General features: G+C 38.1%; 1 protein-coding gene and 1 pseudogene across 6 annotated transcripts in view; both read right to left on the reverse strand.

Moving 5' to 3' along the window:
• The window catches only part of LOC103109888 (glyceraldehyde-3-phosphate dehydrogenase-like), a 114,390-nt pseudogene extending 97,898 nt beyond the window's left edge, over positions 1-16,492 (reverse strand).
• FGF1 (fibroblast growth factor 1) overlaps positions 15,917-21,353 on the reverse strand; it is a 141,849-nt gene continuing 136,412 nt past the window's right edge. For 5 of the 6 annotated variants that reach the window (XM_060180208.1, XM_060180207.1, XM_016186376.2 and 2 more), the window contains one exon: positions 15,917-19,291. In XM_060180208.1, the coding sequence (XP_060036191.1) occupies positions 19,097-19,291 (195 nt within the window). In that variant the 3' untranslated portion in view covers positions 15,917-19,096. The remainder of the gene's footprint in view (positions 19,292-21,353) is intronic. The other variant, XM_060180210.1, reaches the window with a different exon arrangement.

The following is a 21,353-nucleotide window of genomic DNA, read 5'->3' on the forward strand; positions in this document are numbered from 1 at the left end:
GAGAATGGGAAGGGGGAGGAGTAACCAAAGCACATCAACTATGGTGGGGAAATAGACAATGCCCTGAGGGCACAACATGGTGGAACAGGCGCTCCTAGAATGTCCCAACTCTCATGGGAACTAGCAATAGCCTGAGGGGACAACATGGCAGATGTGACTGCACAATTTCCCAGCAACATAAATCACTATTTAATTAATATGAGAGGGGAAAATTGTCTCAAACTTTTTAAAGTACATACCAAGTCTTTTTAATACATAGGCTGAGTCTTTGATACGTTGACTCTCTCAAAAGCCTAGACCAGGGAGAACAGAAGCAACCAGTGGCACAGCTATATACAAATAATGCCAAAAGACATAAATTATGGTGATGTTGTGTATGATACAGCAAATTACAACTATGTCTTTAAATTTCTGTTTCTCTGTGAGTTCCTACATGTGAATTCAGTATGATAACTTATTTTCTTATAGGTCTTTGAAAATACTTAAAGTAACATTTGAAAGATTTTTGTCTGATAATTCCAACATCTATCTGAACTACTCAGAGTCAATTTCTATTGACTACCTTGAGGGCTTGAGGGCACTTTAATGTCACTTTGCATGTCTAGTAATTTCTGTCTGGTTAAAAAATCAGACCTTAAATGTAGATAATGCATTATGGAAACTGTAAATCTATAGTATTCGTCTGAGGTTTTTTGTTTTTTTTTTCTTAGTGATTTAATAATGATCAACAATATTTTGGGATAAGAAGACTAAAATTTCCATAAAATTCCCACTACCAGAGTTCTGTATCCTATCCCCTTCATTGGAAGCTTCCCTAGTCTTTATCCTTCTGGGAGTATGGACAAATCCTTATGGGGTGCAGAAGGTGGGAGGTCTGACTTCTGTAATTGCTTCTCCACTGGACATGGGCATTGACAATTCAGTCCATGTCCCCAGCCTGTTTATGTATTTCCCTAGTGGGGCAGGGCTCTGGAAAGGTGGGACTGCAGGACACATTGGTGATGTTGTCTGCCCAGGGAAGTCAGTTTGGTGTCATGGTCGCATCTGCAACTTGGTGTATGAAAAGCATTAAGATATAAAGCAGAACAATTTGTTTAATAATCAGGAATGTAAATGTAAAAGTATAGCAGATGAGATTTGGGGTCTTCATCTTGGAAGAAGTTAGTAAGTCTATTTTAGTTATATTCCAAGGGTCCCATGACTTCACTAATTTTTGCCTGAGCCTGACAACATGCAGGCGGGCTAAAAGTATTGTGTGGGAAGATGGTGCCAGTGCTGGGAATAGGACTTGAAAGCTAGATCAGGGCAGATAGAAGCTTCCAAATATGGGAAAAGTATATAAATACTACTAACTGTAAACCCCATCAATATGACCTAGGGCTCATGTCCATTCATATTTAGCACAGGAACCTGTGTAACCTCTGTATCCCTTGGTCTGGGCTTGTATTCCATAGTCATAGCTAGGAACATTCTTGGCTACACTCATTTCAGGAGCAGTCTTCCTCTAGTGGTAGAATATATTTACCTAGCCTCCTTTCAGAGAGTGGAGCAGTCCATACCATTGTTGTTCTACATTGAGGGCAAGGTCCTATAGAGGACCACAAGAGGGTGTATGGTATCATTCATAGCAGCTAATATTTATGTTCTTCTACCTTCCTGTTTCTAGTTTTTTTTCCACCTGGCTTTTAGGAGCTTTCCCATTTCTATGTAATTTGGTTATCATTCAAGAATTTCAAATTGATGGAAGTAATTCATTTTTTCATTTTATTGCTTATCAGGTTTATTCCCTACCTATTTTTAACTGTATGATTTGACTATGTCTCTGACATTTTAAACCTCTAAAATCTCATTTTATGGAGTCTGAGTTATTTTATAATGAAGGTAACCAGTTCAGAGGTAGGGCTGTGTAAATTCTGTCATTCAATAGCAGATTTCCTTCTGGTTTTTATCCACTTTTCACCAGGCCCTTTAGAATTTCCTCTCACACATTTGTAGTTTAGTTCTTGCCAGGGTTTTGAGCAGAGTTTATACTTAGGCTTTTTAAAAAATTTTATTTATAAAAAGGAAACACTGACAAAACCATAGGATAAGAGGGATACAACTCGACTACCAATGATAATCACCATAGCTATCATAAAGTCTTATAGGCAATTGGTTATTTTTTTTGTTGTTGTTAGTTTATGTGTGTTTCAGTTCTCTAGGTTTCATATATGAGTGAAACCATCCAGTAGCTGTCTTTCACCTCTGATTTTGCTTAGCATAATCACTTTCAGTTCCACCCATCTACTCTCAAAGGACACAATATCTTTTTAATTGCAGATTAGTATTCCATAGAGTATATGTTTGATAGTTTCTTTATTCAGTCATCTGTTGATGAGCATTTAAGCTTCCTGCACTCTTTGGCTATTTTGAATAATGAAAGTATGAACATATGTCCCTTCAAATTAGTCTTTTCATGTCCTTTGGATAAATACCTAAAGCTATATTTCTGGATCATTAGAATTGCAAAACAGCAGATCTACTAATATATATAGGAAAGCATTAAAAGGAGGACACAAGAATTTCTGTTCAGGTGACCCCAAAAGTAATCTCACAGATTGGATGGTTCTTAGAGGCCATCTAATGAAAAAAAAAAAATACTCAACTGATAACAAGGAGTTGATCAAGAAGCTATTTAAAGCTTCTCAGAAAATTTAGGACTCAATTAATGATGAGTAAGTTGAAAATGGAGGAAATGAAATCTAGATACTGTATAAGACATGCAACCATCCACGTGGCTTATGTATAGACAATATCTTTGTAATTTTACTAATGTAAATAGTATACTTATAGATATATAGTTCATCACTAACCAGTGATGTGATATATATAGAAAGAGATTATTAATTTATTTTTCATGTTGTTGCCCTTGTTTTTTATCATGTTGTTATTGTTGTTGTTTTTGTTGGATAGGACAGAGAGAAATGGAGAGAGGAGGGGAAGACAGAAAGGGAGAGAGAAAGATAGACTCCTGCAGACCTGCTTCACCACCTGTGAAGCGACACTCCTACAGGTAGGGAGCTGGGGGCTCAAACCGGGACCCTTAAGCCTGTCCTTGCACTTTGTGCCATGTGTGCTTAACCCACTGCACCACCACCTGGCTCCCTTATTATGCCTTCTTATAAACCTTGTATTACTTGTGTGATTTTAAAACTGCGTGCCTACACTTGACTATTATTGTTTTACTGTTTTTGCAGAACCAGTGCCTCACATGTGTAATTTCACATTTAAGTAAATTGTTACATGTATTAATTTCAGACATTTAAAAATTCTCGTAACTCAATTAACTGTGACATACATCACAATGCATTCCAACATCACCATGTTCTTCTTCTTCTAGCATGTTGTAATGTTACCATGTTGTAAGTTATCTTCACCTTTTTCAAGAGCAGAGGCATGTCACCTCCTAAATTCACACTCTTCACTGTAGTCAGTACTAGCCACACATGACTATAAACATTGAAAGTACTGGAACTGAATAAAATATAACTTTGAGAATCATATTAAGTGAGATAAGTCAGAAACAGAAGAATAAATATGGGGTGATCTCACTCACAGGCAGAAGCTGAAAAATAAGACCAGAAGGGAAAACACTAAGCAGAACTTGGACTGGAGTTGGTGTACTGCACCAAAGTAAAAGACCCTGGGGTGAAGAGTGGGGGTTCAGGTCCTGAAACCTGATGGCAGAGGGGGACCTAGTGGGGGTTGTATTGTTATGTGGAAAACTAGGAAATCTTATACATGTACAAATTATTGTTTAACTTATGATTTGCTGCTGACTGTAAACCATTATGAGTTCAAGCATAGGTTTTGCCACTTACTAGATGTGTAACTATAACCTTTTGGTGCTTCTATTTCCCCATCTATAAAACAGTGATACTAACAGCATTATCTCCTAAGGATTATAGGGAAAGGCTATGATAGTGCATTTAAATGAATATCTAGTTCTTAGTGAGTAGTCACTAAAAGTTACCTGATGCAGTTAGTATTATTATCATCACCCTCTTCATGCCCCATCACATATCCCTCCAGCATCTTCTGAGCTCACCTGCAGCCCTGATAGACAGTCCCCACACAAACCATTGTTTCCCACCTTAGGGACTATCTCTTATCCTCAGCCTAAAGATTTTTTCAAGTATTGGAGGAATTTACTCATTCTGGAGCAGAGTAGCCTAGAAGTGCTGGAATTTACATTTTTAGAGGAAACCCTCAACTAGAGAAGGAAGGCAACAATGGGGAAGTACCCCACTTCCCATGTTAGTGGGATTCAAAGATGCTTTCTAGGGGCCAGATGTTGGCACACCTGGTTAAGTGCTCACATTACAGTGCCTGAGGATCTAGGTTCATACCCCTGGTCCCCACCTATAGCAGGAAAGCTTCATGAGTGGTAAAGAAAGGCTGTAGGTGTCTCCTTCTCCCCTCTCAACTTCTCTTCCGATAGTAGTTAAATAAAAATAGTTTTTTAAAAAATGCTATCTTCACCACCCTCAAGTGGAATTGAGCCTCACTAGGCCGTGGCTCATTCATGTACTCTTTGTTGGACCTTCTAGTGCTGTCTTTCTCCCTTCACCTGAGCTTCTTGAACTTTCCTTCCAACCATCACTCACATCATGTTCTCAGAGTCTATTTTGGAAGAACCTACACTAATGTAGTCATCATTTTCATAATTCCATTTTCTTCTTCTTATGTCTTCCTCCCTCCTCCTCCTGTTCTTTCTCCTTCCTTCTTTCCTCTTCTTCTCTCTCTTCCTCCCCTTTCTTTGATCCTCCTGCCTCTTTCTCTACCCTATCTATTCATCATCAATTTCAGGCATTCCATATCTCAAGATTAAAGTTTTGCACTAGTCTCCTGATGGACTGGTTTTGGTTTTTACTTCCCCTCCCCCCAATACAGTAGCATAGCTATCTATCTCAGTTTAATATAATTGTGACTTTATAACTTACCTGCCTAAAATCTCTATTGTTTCTTTCCTGCCCAAAGGCAGAGTTTAAGCTTAGTTCTAATAAACAACCTTCACAAATTCCCTAGTGCCTACCTTGCCAATGTCTAGTTAAGCTGTGCACTATCCTTCTAACACAATATTATTTATTTATTTATTTAATAAACAGGGACCAAAGAATAAGATCAGGGCCAATAAGAGTAGGGACCCTAGGGTAGAAAGAAGCTAGGATATCTATTTTATGTACATTCCTAAGATTCCAGGACTTTAGTAATCAGCTTGAGCTTAATAGCTAGCTACCTGGGAGGATGATGCCAGGGTGGAGAATAGAATTTAAGAGCTGGATTAGGGCAGAGAGTGGATCCCATATTTGGGAATATATATATTCTGTCTACCACAATGATCTGACCCAAGCCCCAGGTATATTAATATTTATCAAAGGAACCTGTATAACCTCTGAGCCCCTATCAACCTAAGCTCACAGTCTTAGGCCAGCCACAGATGGGCACATTTTAGGCTGTATATGATGCAGGACTAGTCCTCCTTGAGTGGCAGAGTAGGATGACCCAACTGCCCTTCAGAGAGTGGGTCAGTCCTGACCACTAAGACATCATTCTTTATACTGTGCAAATGTCTCCTCTGATTGGAGTAACAATAATTGCAACAATAGTTAATATTCATTGGCCACATACACTGTGCCAAGGAGTGCTTTTTTGTTTGTTTGTTTTGTTTTGCTTTGTTTTCTACAGGATCACTCTTTGACCACAGGGATTTTAGAAGTCAGTATCTGATGTATGGTAATGTAGCCTATTGAGTTTTCCTCATTTTATTTGTGTAAACATGCTTATGTTATCTATTTTCATACTCAAATTAAGCATCTCTTGCAGCCAAAGAATCCTCTCAAACCCTAAAACTGGCACCATATCTGAAGAGTTTATAAGTTGCCTTTCTGTTTTACTATTTTCTGAAGGATGTGGCTTTTGGTTGTATGATTCCTTTTAAGATGTTTTATTGGTTTTTTTTAACTGATCAATAACATATCTGCTCAAACTTGGATGAATATGTCAAGTTCAGAATCTCTGTAAGCAAAGAAATAAGAAATGAATTTATTCATGTTTTCCATCTGAATGAAATTCAAATACCCAGTCATCACTGCTTCCTTAATCTACCTCTCACCCTTGAATATACTGATAAACTTTACTTTTCCTCTTGGATATCAGGGGATTTTTCTGGTAACAAAAACCAGTTTTCCTATGGTCCACCTGCTGGGTGGAACTAATAAAAGCCTTGGGGAAATATCTGAATATTTAGCAAATATAACCTCTGCCCTCCCCCCCCCCCCAACTTTGAAGTCTGGAATATATTTTACAGAGACTTAAATTTGAGTCTAGGCCAGACACATACATGCTGATACTGTTTATTTGTGTCCTTTGGCAGTCTAGAGATGTGTTGTAATTCAGATGTTTGGAGAGAAGGGGGGGGGGGTGATTATGTATACATAGCTTCCATTTGGTTGTCTACAGATGTTAAGAGTATAGAGCCAAACTTAGCTTCCCTCTTGTGTCACTGGCCTGTGTCATCTTGCTGACTGGTCTTAGGTCACACCCTTCCCTGTTCCTTGATCTTCATATTGGCTGTTTGTCTTTTCCTGCCTTAGAACCTTAGCACATATAGTTGTTTCTCCCTAGACTGTTTTTTTTTTTTTTTAACAATGTATACTCTATCTCTTTACCTAAGCAAAATCTTCCTTTAGATATTATCTCACTTCCTTAGGGAAGCTCCTGAGTAAGTTAAATCTGAATATTACATATTGTGAGAGTGCAGAGTGCCTCTTACATATAATCATAGAGTGCGCCTTTGTGTAAATTGTTTCCTAATGTGTGATCTGTTTGTATGGGACAGGAGATATGCAGATGTTCAGCAGATAAAACTGTGAACTACCCTCTTCCAGAAAACAAATACTGAAATAAAATATCTCAATGAAACTCATTCTAGCACAGCTGGGATTTCTGATAAAGGGAAAGAAAAACACTGAAGATTGATGATTACATGTAGATAGTGGGAATAGGAGGGGAGGGACAGAAAAACTCAAGCAGAGATGTGTATTGCATTGTTCATGAGTGCCATGTCTGTAGTTGTTTCAAATTTAAAGGCCCCAGACAGAACTCCATAAGAGTCATGTGGATTAGAGAAAGGAACTTGGAACTGCTGTTTAGAGCTGTAAGGGTCTACAGGTTCCAGAATTAACCACAGGAAGCCTTCCAGGGAATGAGGAAACTGAATATTAAGTCTTTGTGGCACCAGGGAAGCCAGCCAAACTCTAAGGTGTTCTAGCTGCCATAGAGATCCTGATGAATGAAGTCAGACTGTCCTGCACTCAAGAAAAGTGACCTTACCTCACAGCAGTGTTTATCCCCTCTTTCCAGAAAACAGTCTGAGAAGATCTAAAGAAGGTATGGGATCCCTTTCCCCAACCCACAGGATTCTGTTTAAGAGAAATAAGGCACCATAATTTTGTGTCATTTCTTTAAAACATTTCTTTGAAACATCTCTTCCACAACTCACATACAAAACAGAACACAGCACTACCTGCTGACCAACAACAGAAGCCAAAATAAATGTGTTAAACTAGGAAAACACTGACTTTGAAAAATCAGCATAGTTCCCAGACAATGATGCAGATCCAGAGGAACTATCAGAGAAAGAAATTAGGAGATACATTGTCAGAAAATTTGAAAAATACAGAGCTCTCAACTTAATATGAAGACATGGATTAAGAAACAAATTTATGACCTCAAAACTTCACTTGACAGGAAATTAAAATCGTGAAAACTGATTTACAAGGTGTTAAGGACACTTTGAATGCATCCCAGTCTCAAATAACAAGTCAAGGAAGTAAGTTCACACATGTAGAGAGAACACCAGGAATAGAAGACAAAATGACCATACTCTTTGATTTCAAAGTAGAGGGAGAAAAAAGGTTTAGGAAAAATGAAGTAACTCTGTGAAAAATTGAAGATTCCATTAGAAAAGCAAATATCAGAAGTATAGGGCTCTCAGAAGGAGAGGAGAGAAAGAAAGGAGCAAAAACCATATTTAAAGGAGTAATAGCAGAACAATTTCTCAAATCTGGTATATGGTCAAGTTGTGGATGTTCAAGAATCAGAGAGAATCCCCAAATTCCTAAGCCCAAATACATCATTGTGAAACTATCAAAAGACAAAGACAAAGAAAAAAATTCCAATTTTCCAGGGAAAAGTAGAAAATGTTTTATAATAGCAGCATAGTCAGACTCTCAACACGTTTTTTTCAGGAAGAACCATGGAGACCAGGAGAGAATGGGAGTGAATGAGATTCAAGGTGTTAAAACTGCCAGCCATACATATTTTAATCTGCAAGACTATTATTTAAATATGAAGGATTAAAAAAAATACAAAAGCCCCAGTACCGGATATGCAAAATCTAAAGAATTTTACCATTACCAGACCTACCTTGCAAGAATTACTGAAAGGAGTGCCACAGATCCTCAGCACAGTGATATACCCTAAAATAGATCTAGAAACATAAGCCATAGAAATATGAGACGGCTTTAAAGTATGAAAGGGATGAAGAAATGAATAAATGTTGTTCATGCAGAGAATGGTGAGATAAGAACAGTACAAACAAAAGACTCTCTTAAACGTATTTATATATAAAACATATATAAATTATAGGAAATACATTTGTTTGTTACACATTATGCACACACATAGTTCTCTTTATTTTTTTCTTTCTACTATATTTGAAAGAATAGAGAAAAATTGAGAGGGGATGTGGAGACAGATAGGGAAAGAGACAGAGATACATCTGCAGACCTGCTTCACCAGTTGTGAAGTGTTCCCCTACATGGGGGAACTGGAGCTCAAACTCCGGTCCTCACACATTCTAACATGTGCGCTCAACTGAGTGTATCACAACCCAGTTCCTTACATAGTTTTAAATGATGTCATTTTCTCTCTAGTAATTTAAAATTTTTTTTAAGATTTTTTTTTTTTTTACCAGAGCACTGATCAGCTCTGGTTTATGGTGGTACAGGGGATTGAATCTGGAACTTGAAGCCTCAGGCATGACTGTCTGTTTGCATAATCATTATGCTATCTACCCCTGCCCAGTAGTTTTAAATCTTTCCTACATTTTTTTGTTTGATTTGTTCATTCTTCTTGTCATACATAATGCCTTGAGCTTTATTAATCTAGTTTTTATTTCCAAAATTATTTCATCCTTTATTTGTATTCCTTTACAGAGTTCTGCCATTACCAGATGCCATTTACCCCTTCTTTTTGGCTAGCAACTACCTCCAGGTATCTGTCTACAGTATATATATATATATATATATATATATATATATATATATATATATATATATATTCCTTTATATATTTATTATTATTTGCCATGTTTCTTCTTATGTGAGCTAAAATTAATTTTGAAGTATTCTATATTATATCTCATTCACTTTGAAGCAACATTTTTCTACCTTATTTTCTCAAATTGGAGATTGTTGTTACTTTTCAATGATGTAAACAACCTTGCTTAGTGGTGCGAATTCAACTTTTGAATTATTTACATTTGGATGAGATTGATTTTGGGGGAACAAACTATTGTAAGAATGATCTGAGAGGGTGTGACTTAGCTTACCCAATAGAGAATGTGCTTTGTCATGTGTGAAGGTCTGGGTTTGAATCCTCACATTATAAGAGAACACTGTGTGAGGTACTGGGCTGGGGCGAGGGAGGTGGTCCATGATGCTGGAGTAGTACTATGGCACCAATACTGTCCCCCCCACCCCATTCTGAAAGAATGAAAGAAAGAAGGGAAGGAAGAAAGAAAAGGAAGGAAGGAAGGAAAGAAGAATTGATGTAGCACAGTGGCATCCTATATGCAGGAGACCTTGAGTTCATCCCCTTACTGTTGTTTACTTTCTTGTCTCTCTTCTTCCTTCCTTCTTTTCTCCCATCTTTATGCCCATCTGTCCATCTATCCATCCATCCCCCCATTCCTCCCTTCCTTCTTTTCTTCCCTCCCCCCTTTTTCTCTTTTTTTCCTGAACACATTTTAGCTGTGGCTTATGATGATACCTGGAATTGAACAGAACCATGAAGCCTCAGGTGTGAATGTTTTTTGCATAAAGATTAGGCTACCTTCCACTTCCTGGCCATGTATTTTTTTAAAATGTGCAGAAGGGGAAAAGAGGCAAAGTCAAGGAATTTTATCCTTCAGATTTTTGTGTTCAAGGACTCTTACTGCTATAGTTATGACTGTTATCACATAATCTGCATTTCTCTGAAAGACAACTACTGGATGGCTTTACTAATATGTGCAATACAAAGAATTGAAGCACATGCACTTGTTTTAAAAAAATGAAAGTAGCCAAACTGCCTTTTAAGACTTTGGAAAACTAAGATGGTTAGCTATCCTTGGAGGTGATGGTTGGGGGAGAGTTGGAGAAGGTGACCACAGAACAGTGGTGGTGGATAGAACTTTAGCCCTGTAATCTTATGATCTTGTAAACCATTATTGAATCACTAATAATAATAATAATATAATAATAATTATTATTATTATTGAATCACTAATAATAATAACTATTAAAATGTGAATATAATAATAATTATTATTATTGAATCACTAATAATAATAACTATTAAAATGTGAATATTATAATAATAATTATTATTGAATCACTAATAACAATAACTATTAAAATGTGAACAGTGAACCTACCTTTCATAACTCATACAATCAAGCAAGTACTTTGGGAAGCAGTGTGCTCATAACTGAAATGTAGGAAATAATGTGTTTATATGTTTCTCCTCACTAGAATGTAAGCTCCAAGAAAAACATTTTTGTACATATTGTGCCTAGCAGACTTAGTGTCAATTAATTAACTCAGCTACAATTAATTGGGCAGTTACTTGCCATACCCTGTGCCTGACAGGAGTAAGTTTCTTAATAGAGATTTGTTGGAAGACTGGATATGTGACTGAATGAACAATCTAATGACTGAGCAAGTACCTCTCCCATATAGTGGAGTCACATTGGAACTTCTGCATTGTTCTGTGTGATGGCTGGGGGTTCAAGCCTGGATCATCAAGTATGGTAAAATGTATTCTCTATTCATTGGGCCATCTCTTGATCCCTATGTCACATTTTATTTTTAATTTGTGAAATTTCATTAAATATGCAGCATCTATGGTGAAGTACAACAGCTGTGATGTGGACTGACCAGATCAGCTACAATTAATTGGGCAGTTACTTGCCATACCCTGTGCCTGACAGGAGTAAGTTTCTAATCAGATGGGATTCTTACATCTTTTCCAGAGGAAGTACTATGTAGTGAGATCTTTCTCAACATAGACTACTGAAACCGATCATCAGGATCCTAAGTAGAAAAATCTGAAAGATGATTTTTACCCCATCTTATTGGATATTATATTTATTTACTTATTTATTTTAATTTTTAAAATTTATTTATTTCCCCTTTTGTTGTCCTTGTGTTTTTTTTAGTTACTGTGGTAGTCATCATTGTTGTTGTTACTGATGTCATAGTTGTTGGATAGGACAGAGAGAAATGGAGATAGGAGAGAAAGACAGAGAGGGGGAGAGAAAGACACCTGCAGACCTGCTTCACCACCTGTGAAGCGACTCTCCTGCAGGTAGGGAGCCAGGGGTCTTGAACCGGGATCCTTACGCTTTGAGCCATGTGTGCTTTACCCACTGCGCTACCACCCAACTCCCTGTTATAATTATTAATAGCAATAATCACAGATATTTACTTAGTCTTTGTTGTATGCCGGATGTTATGTTAAAATACTTCTACCCTTTCATTTAATTTCCTCAAACTCCCTAGAAATTTGGTACTATTTGTATCCTAGAGAGGAGAAAATGAACATATATGCATAAGTTTTCCCAAACTTACAGTCAGTAAATGAAGGATTCCAACTAGTTCATTCTAGCTCCAGAACTGTCTTTTTACATGTATCTAGATATATGCATATAAAGCTTATATGGGTTTATTTAAATAAATGAATTACTTCACAATATCTAAACAAAATATCTTTATCATACATGATGGTCTTAGGAGAAGCTCAGAAAACTTAGAAAGATCAGAGCATTTTTTCAAATGCTACTGTGAATAGCAAAGTACTGAAATCATGGTTATGCCAGCTGTCAGTTCATTGTCTGCCTTCTCCGTTTTCTTCTTCTTTTTCTTTTTTTTTATACTACTGGAACTGAATCCAGTAGATATTTTTCCTCTGCCTCCTTTGCTAGAAAATGAGTATCTATCAATAGAGGGCACTGGGCGGGGCACTGCAATAGGAAGAGGCTTGTCTGTGGAACACTGCTTTCTTCTTGCTCCTGGGGCACAACAGCCAGTGAACAGCTTCCAGTAGGAGTCCTAGTGGTGCACACCCTCCAGTAGCAAGTTCATTCCAGAGAGTTCTGTCAGCAGTCCTTGGGAAGCTCCCAATAACCAGTGTTATCACTGGTCAACTGTTTTATTTTTATTTACTTATATTTATTAGAGGGGGTGGAGAGGAAGAGAGGAGACGAATATACCAGAAGTTCACTCTGGCATGTGTGAAAGCAGCAATTGAATCCAAGACCTCATGTTTGAGGGTCCAGTGCTTTATTCAGTTTATATTTTATTTTATTTTTTAGTCAGAAGTGACAAAAATGGAGAAAAAGAGGGAGAGAGAGACACACAGAGGAGAGTGACCTAAGCATTGCTCTGATACTCATGTTTTTCCTCTGCAGCTGCTCCTATATGGTGGTGGGCCTCATATCCGGTTCTCACACATGATAAAATCTGTACTCAATTGGGTGAACTATCTCCATCTTTTTTTTTTTTTAACATTTATTTGTATTCCTTTTTGTTGCCCTTGTTGTTTTTCATTGTTGTTGTTGTTGCAGTTATTATTGTTGTCGTTGTTGTTGGATAGGACAGAGAGAAATGGAGAGAGGAGGGGAAGACAGAAAGGGGGAGAGAAAGACACCTGCAGACCTGCTTCACTGCCTGTGAAGTGAGGACCCGGCAGGTAGGGAGCCAGGGGCTTGAACCTGGGTCCTTACTCCGGTCCTTGCACTTTGCTCCATGTGCACTTAACCCACTGCGTTACCGTCAATTCCTTTTAGTCTTTTTAATTCTTATATTGGGTGGTGGTGGTGGGGAGTGGCCAGTGGTTTACAGTACAACTGTTGATATATGGGCACAATTTCTTATCACCCCATGATGGGTCTGCAGAAACACTCTCACCCCCACCTTAATTTCTTTTTCACTGTCTTACACAGGGACCTCAACTCCTTCTCCCCTCTCTCCCTTCCTCTACTTTCCCAGAGTCCTTTGCTTTTGTGTCATACACCACACTGAGTCCAAGTTCCACTTTGTGTTTTCCTTTTCTGTTGTCTCTTAAATTCCACCTATAAGTGAGATTATGCAGTATTTGTCTTTCTCTTTTTAGTTTATCTCACTTGATATTTCACTTCATAGGAAATTACTGACCTCTTAGCACAATTGCCTCCCCAACCAATGAATAGCCCTTGTTTCCCAATTCTCTCAAAATAAATTAGTGTATAATAACATTTCCATAACATTTTGGAGGGAAATATTTGGGCTAAGACACATCAGTAAAATAATCCAATACCTTGGTTTTCTGTATCTTTGGACCAGAGTGAACCATTTATTTCCTATGGTAGGAAAACTCGAAATGTGGAAATTACTGAGAAGTGTGTTTTGTGACAATTTGCACAAATTGCCCATCTACGTCTTCAACCCCAAACACTGTAGTCAAGTGAACCAAATCCCACAATTGAGCACAGTTCCAACCCCTTCATTCAGGCTGATAGAAAATCATACCAACTACATAGTGAGGTTTCGTTTGTTTGTGTAATAAAATTGATGTTTAGCTGCTGGATGTGTAAATTTAGCCTATGTGATGGGGAAAACCTAAAAGGGAAAGGGGCAATTTGGGAAATAATCTCTGCCCCAAATCAGAAACACTCTCAAACCCATGAAAAGACCCCAGTTCTAGGCTCTTATTATGTGCATTTTATAAAGTAAACCCTCCCTTCTTGGTCTTGGCAGTGGTGATAAGTTTTCTCTTTTCTACTTTATGACTGAGGTGAAAAGCTCACAGACTAGTATGTTATGGTTAGTATGTTAACTTTTGGGTATGTACAGTGTTACAGGAAGATCCTAACAGTTATCAAGTACAAAGCCCTCATAACTTGAGAGATTACTAGATGGGGTTTCAAAGTGCCTGACTGGCCCTAAAGTCTCAAGCTTTATTAGTTGCAAGAGAATAAAGGAGAGGGTATATGACCTGTCCCGGCTGTGGAGGCATCTCCCAAAGATAAGGCTTTGACTCCAAAAAAAGCTATCCTTTCAGGTTTTTTTTCCCTCCAGGGTTATTGCTGGGGCTCAGTGCTTGTACCACAAGTCCACTGCTCCTGGAGGCTATTTTTTCCCTTTTGTTGCCCTTGTTGTTTTATTGTTGTGGTGGTTATTATTATTGTTGTTATTGATGTTGTCATTGTTGGATAGGGCAGAGAGAAATCTAGAGGGAAGGGCAAGACAGAGAGGGGGGAGAGAGACACCTGCAGACCTGCTTCACTGCCTGTGAAGCAACTCCCCTGCAGGTGGAGAGCCGGGGGCTCGAACCGGGATCCGTAAGCCTGTCCTTGCACTTTGTGCCATGTGTGCTTAACCCACTGCACTACTACTGCCAACCCTCTCCTTTTAGTTTTAATGGCTGTCAAACACATCATCCTGAGTAATTTTGAAATGGAGACTATGCAAGTTCCACACTTGGTTGGGTATAAGGATTCCTACATTGCACTATTGCTCTTAAAAGTATTTTTCATTGATCTGTGAAAGCACAGCCAAAGGCAGTACTGCCTTCTTCAGTCTGACCCATGGCCCATAGATCATTACTCAGATAAATGTGAATTCATTGAAATTAATTTTTGTTTGCGGTCCAGTTCATGCATAAGAGGCCAACTCTCAGATACTCTGACTCCCCACTTCTCTCAGATCTTCTCCTTCATTCTTTTTGTTTCGAATATATAGAGAGAAAGAAAAAGACTGGGGAAAGAGATTACAGCACCAGTTAATCTACTATGGAGCAGAGCTTCCCTCCATGCCACAGCTTTCCTAATGAAACTGGAGCTCTAACTGAAGGCTTTGTACATGGTGAGATGCTTGCCCCACCACATGAACTGACTCTCGCCTCCTAAGCTCTTGACAGAAAGGTAATTTCCAGAAAGTGATGAGGGCTAGGGAGAGTATTCATGAGCTCTAGGTTTCTACACTTTTTCTGTCTCAGTCTTCTTTTAGGAATGAGTACTTCCAAGTCAGAGAGAGCAGTGATAATGTGTGGGACTTGCATATGGGAGGTCTGAGGGTGATACTCTACGGTGGCACACCTGGTTGAGCGCACATGTTACAATGCACAAGGACCTAGATTCAAGCCCCTTGTCCCCTCCTGCAGGGGGAAAGTTTTGTGAGCGGTGAAACAAGGCTTCACGTGTCAGTCTCTCTCCTTCTCTGTCTCCCCCTTCCCTCTCGATTTCTGGATGCCTCTATCCAATAAATAAAGAGAATTAAAAATTAAACTTAAAAAAAGAAAAATATACTTCTTACCATGGGTAGAGATCCCCAAAGGGAGAAAACTATTACTTTAGGCAACTTTAAAAGTAAAAAGGAGAGATTGCTTGAGCTATAACTAGACAATTGGACATTGTACTGCTGTGTTTTTTTTTTAATGCCTTTAATGTTTTCTACCTGGAGATGAGATAAGAAAACAAAAAGACAACCAACCATCAGATGCTGAGAGATGTCCTTCTGTAGAAAAATATTACACCATGATGACACCCCATGAGAATAGCAAGTCAGAGACATTGTTACCTATTAGTATAATATTTATTAATACTTGTAAGGTGCAAAAGAGAGAGTGATGTCAAATGACAGGCATCTTCATTTATTACAGCCTTATGATCTGGGTTAATCTGCCAATATATTTCTTCTACAAGGCTGAAGATGTGGGCTCTATAGCCTCTCACAAAATGCAAAGGACTTGATCTTCACTAATAGATTATGCTTTTGTCAGCTTTTTAACTATACACTGTTGGTCATAGGTGACCTTAATTATCATCCCTTCCACGGAAACATCACCACTTACTCCACTACCACACTGAAAATAATCAAAATCATGTACGTTCTTGATACTTTGTAGAGAATATAAGGTAGCTCATAACCAGCTAGCCTAGAAGTAAATCCATACAACAGGCACATAACTGTTTATAGCTAAAAGACTTAAGGGAGAGAGAGAAAACAATTGAAATGTTTCACCATTAAGAAACTAGAGAGCATGCTCAAAACAGAGTGGGAAACTGCCAGCCTCCTCTTCTTACAAGATCTGACAGGCTCTCTTCCTGATTTAATGGCAGTTCAAAGTGTTAGGTTTACCTTGCCATGTCCTCTGACACTTTGGTTGGAGTTGATCTTAGGCTTAAGCTTTCTAATTCTTTCCAAACCTGGCTTTCAGACACTTTCTATTTATTCAGAAGGACCCAACAAAATCTCTCTTGGCATTTGACTATACAGATTGAATCCACAGTATCTTTCATCACAAATATGATGCCCTGGGAGGGAATATAGCAGCAAGCCAGGCAGACAGGTTCCCAGGGGCCACAGAACTCAGTACAGTGCCTGGTACAAAACAGGTACATAATGATTTATTGAATGAATGCACCCATGATGACTGGAATGGGGTTGTTTTGAGCCATAATGATGTTTCTTCTTCAGTGTCTTGGGTGCCTGATACCACAGGTCTGATCTATTAGTAATGAAGTTTTATTTTCCTTGACTGCTGTAATACTTGAATTTGTTTTAGAAGCTAAAAAGTATCTGCCACTGGTAATATCTTGGGACTTTTCTTTCTTTCTTTCTTTCTTTCTTTCTTTCTTTCTTTCTTTCTTTCTTTCTTTCTTCCTGGCCAAGTCTTCATAGTAAAGAGAAGTTAAATCACATTGCTCTATCCCCAACATGTCTATAATGATTTACTAAAATAAAAAAAATTGTCTTATTCAAGTTACAATAACAAAGTTATGAGATCACTTTGCTGTCTAGATGCAGACTAGTAGTATTAGCCATGGTTTTCACTTAGTTCAGTTCCTTAATTGCATTATCACTATGGAAGGCAGCTATGCTCACCACTATACCACCAATGCACATGAATTATCATTTTGAGTTTTCACAATTTGTTGTTTTTCTTCCATCCTAAATATGACAGTTCAATTACCAAGGAGTTATTTCTAGTTAATAATTTTCTCAATTCCTTATAAATCATAATACTCTTATCAAATTTCATCCACAATTACCATATAAATTCTTAAAAGTCCCTATCTCAAAGGAAAATGTATAACAACACAGTGGAAGACAAAACAAAACAGAATGTGAAAGTAGAATATATACTAGGTCAATGAGTAACTTATACGTCATATCCTACTTTTATCATTTTCAGTGGCTGGATTCTAATCAGCTTAATTCCTTTGAGCTATATATTTTTAATATGATTAAAACATACAATCTCACAGTAAATTTAAATGGCTTATTCAAAGTCTTTACATGGCAATGGTACCCTGTACCAGAGATGAATGGTGTTTCTAATTTGCTAGCCCCTTGGGTCAAGTTTACTTTAAGCAGGAAACATTTATCACATAACCATAACACAAATACTCTCTTGGGAAACCTGTTTGTCAGTGTTTAATATTTTGAAGTATGTGTTTGTGTGTTTTCTAAATAGGCATTGGGCCATATATCGCACTTTAAATCTGTGATCCTTAGCACAACAGAACTGGTATAGGTGCTGCCTGAATGCTCACACAGATTCAAAAGGTCTGCATTTTTTTAAGGGTAAGACCAGAGCATGTTTGGGGCGGGTTGGGTTTAAGTCACCTATATTTGGATGTTATTCTTCAGGACTTTGCTGCTTAAACTATGGTGGGGAAAGGTAACAGCATCTATAGTATATGGGAACCTGTTAGAAAGGCAGAATGTTCATCCCAGGCCCTCTGAAGCAGAATCTACATTCAAAGAAGATTCTTTGTGACTTGCAAGCATTGCCCTAAGACTCCAAGAGCTCTCTGCTGTCTAATGACTGAGCAAAAGTCATGGTACCCCAATCTCTTTTCTTTCCCACTTCTAGAATCATCCTCTTTAAAGCAAAGAATCCCCTAAGTCCATGTTTCCTTTTCTTTTGCTTTACTCACATCCACTCCTTGGACCCAAGTGAAATTGTCAATATTGAAACGCCTTGCCTTTTTCAAGAATCCACCTCTTATGCTTTCCACCTGATACCATCCAGGGGCTTCCTGTTGCCCTAAAACCTTGAGTAATCAAGGCATGGGGAATGACTCTCAAATTTGTGAGTTTATTTTGTTTTCCTGTGACTGAGTCTCCTATCCTTTACTTATTTTGAGTTGGGATCCTTCTAATCTGTCCGTCAAAGTTCAGCTTCCCCTTACCATTTCAATCCCTTTTGTCCTTGAGAGGGAAGTCTTTTCACCCCATTTCTACTCATGGAACACTGCTTTCCTTCTGCTTAATTATAAGTGTCTCTGCTAATTCTTGTGGATATTGAAAGGACAAAAGGGAATCATGCTGGATGGGGTGGGGGGGGGGAGGTGGAATCACAGATGGGATTACTCAGTAGCAGGAACTGTGTGCAGTTACTAATGCTCCACTTTGGCAGACCCCTTACCTCACTTCCTTTACCCCCACCTTTGCATCGAAAACTTCATCTTGTTGGTACCCAGAGGCAACTGGACATCCAAACCTGACCTGGACTGATCAGTCATTTGTCCCCTAGACAGGATTTGGTCCCTTTGTTTCAAACTGTGCTGAGGTAAAGGGTTCTGCAAAAAAGTGAATGGGCATTAAGAAGCGCATTGCTTACAAATTCAGGCTCTGTGGGCCAGGGGTCAGCACAGCCAATGGTCAAGGGAACAATCTAGGGTCAACTGGGTGAGGACCCCTTCAGGCTCCTCTGGAGTGGTCAGCACCCAGAACAGATTTCTTTAATCAGAGGAAACTGGCAGGGGGAGAAACAAAATAGCTTTCTGGCCATAATGAGTCCGAGGACCACGCTTGCAGCTTCCATTCTTCTTGAGGCCAACAAACCAGTTCTTCTCGGCATGCTTCTTGGATGTGTAGGTATTGTAATGGTTCTCTTCCAGCCTTTCAAGGAACAGACATTCCTCATTTGGTGTTTGCTACAAAGATAAAGCCAAAAAGAGAATCAAACTGTTACTGAGCAATTTAAATGGAGTACCTCTGCTTTATAGCTGTGTGGCCAATGGGCAAGTTACTGAATTTCTTTATCACACTTTCTTTTTTTAAGGAAATGAGTGAACCTGTTGCTGAAGGTGGTAATAAGAGTTTAGAACAAGACCCAATAAAGAGTATTTGCTATATATGTAATTGCTATTATCCTATTTTTTTTCTCTTTTCATTTGCTGTCTTTAGGATTCTAGAGTCTCCTTTTATGCATGGGTAGAGGGTTGGGTGGGGAGCTCTCTACCACTGTACACACCTTAAGGACAGAATGATAGCTCTTGCCTCTGAGGTAACCTAGACAGGCATTAAATACATCTTAAAAAGTTCAAACCAGGCAATGATGGAGTAGGGCTTTTTCAACTGAAACATAAATAAAACCTACTAGTACCACTCTTTATCATGATGATTTTCACTAACAAAGTCAGGATTTTCTCTTAATATTATTATGAGCATAAGTACCTGTACAAATTGTGTCCTATCCATAAAACATATGCTGGAGTTGAATGAGTTTTTAATTTTATTTTTATTGAGGTAATGTTTTACAAGACTGTTGTCTTGGGACTTAAATGAATTTTTTTATGAAGATAGCTTTATTTTTTATTACTTATAAAGGATGATACCTATGAAAAAGATTTGTCCCTTCAGAAAAATCATGTTATAGACAACAGTTAACAGGAGATTAACATCTTTCCCTGTATCATTATGTGAAACTACACAAACATAAATGATGTTATATAGATATAGTATTGTTATCAACATTGGGAACTCTGTCTGCTTTTATAAAAATGTACAATATACTCAGAAAAACATGAACTCTCTCTAGTAAAATTGCAAGTCAAAAAGGATTTGACATAGGTTGGCTATAATATCTCCAAAGAACAAAAAGATTTACAAGTTTTAGTATTGGTGTGAATGGGGGAGGGGAATAGGCATTTTTATGCACTGTTGGTGAGCTAAATGAATGGAAACTTGCTGAGAATGATTTGGCTATATGTAAAAAAAAATACATAATCTTAAAATATTCACTACCTTGGCCCAACGACTTATTTCTTAGGGATTTATCTTTAGGAGATAGTTGAGCACGTGTAAAACTTTTCACTGGTAGTCTCTCAAGTATCGGCAATAATGGTGACTAATTGGAAGCCTCCTGAATGTTCATGAACAGATGATTGGTTAAGATCGTATATCCCTGCAGTGGAATGTGACCTCACTATAAATGTATTACTTCAGAGAGATAGCTACAACACAGTAACTAGTGCTGTTGCTTTAAAATTATCAACCAACCACTGTTTTTTAATTTGTGGTTCATCACTTAGGCAGTGGGAGAAATCCCAATTACTTGAGCTTTCTTTTTGTCAAGATTTTAAAATAGTGTAAAAGTATTTTAATATAAAACATATGTATTAAATATATGTGTTTTATGTAGATTTTTCTCCAGTTATGTAACAGGGGCACTCAACCAGGTGAGCCACCATCCGGCCCCCATTTGCTCCAATTCTGTATAAGTACTGCGCGCTAACCGATTGCGCCACTGGAGCTCTTATTTGCTCCAATTCTGAGTTATGTGACCTCTCTGTTATCTCCTCACCCTCAGTGATTAGTGAGTGATTCTCTTTCTAGTGGTTTCCAGTCATGTGGTTCATTTTTTCTGTCTTTGTAGGCATGTTTGGTCCATTTGACAGTAAGCTTTATTGAGAGAAAAGATAGAGTTTTGTCAACCTTGCATCTACTCCCCCATACAGAACCTTACAAATAGTAGGTTGTGAATTTAATATGGCTCTTAATATTGTGAAAGCTCTCAATAAAGTTATCTTTGAGAGCCTAGGAAGATAGTATAATGCAAAAGACTTCATGCATGAATCTCTGAAGTCAGTTTAATTCCAGCACCACATTAAGCCAGAGCTGATGTGCTCTGGTAAATAAATAAATAAATGTAAAAATTAAAAGGAAAGAAAAAAAAAGAAGAGTTCTTGAATCAGTAAGGAATAGTGTAGCAGA

This window comes from Erinaceus europaeus, chromosome 2 (assembly GCF_950295315.1).
Source record: "Erinaceus europaeus chromosome 2, mEriEur2.1, whole genome shotgun sequence".
Classification (NCBI taxonomy): Eukaryota; Metazoa; Chordata; class Mammalia; order Eulipotyphla; family Erinaceidae; genus Erinaceus; species Erinaceus europaeus.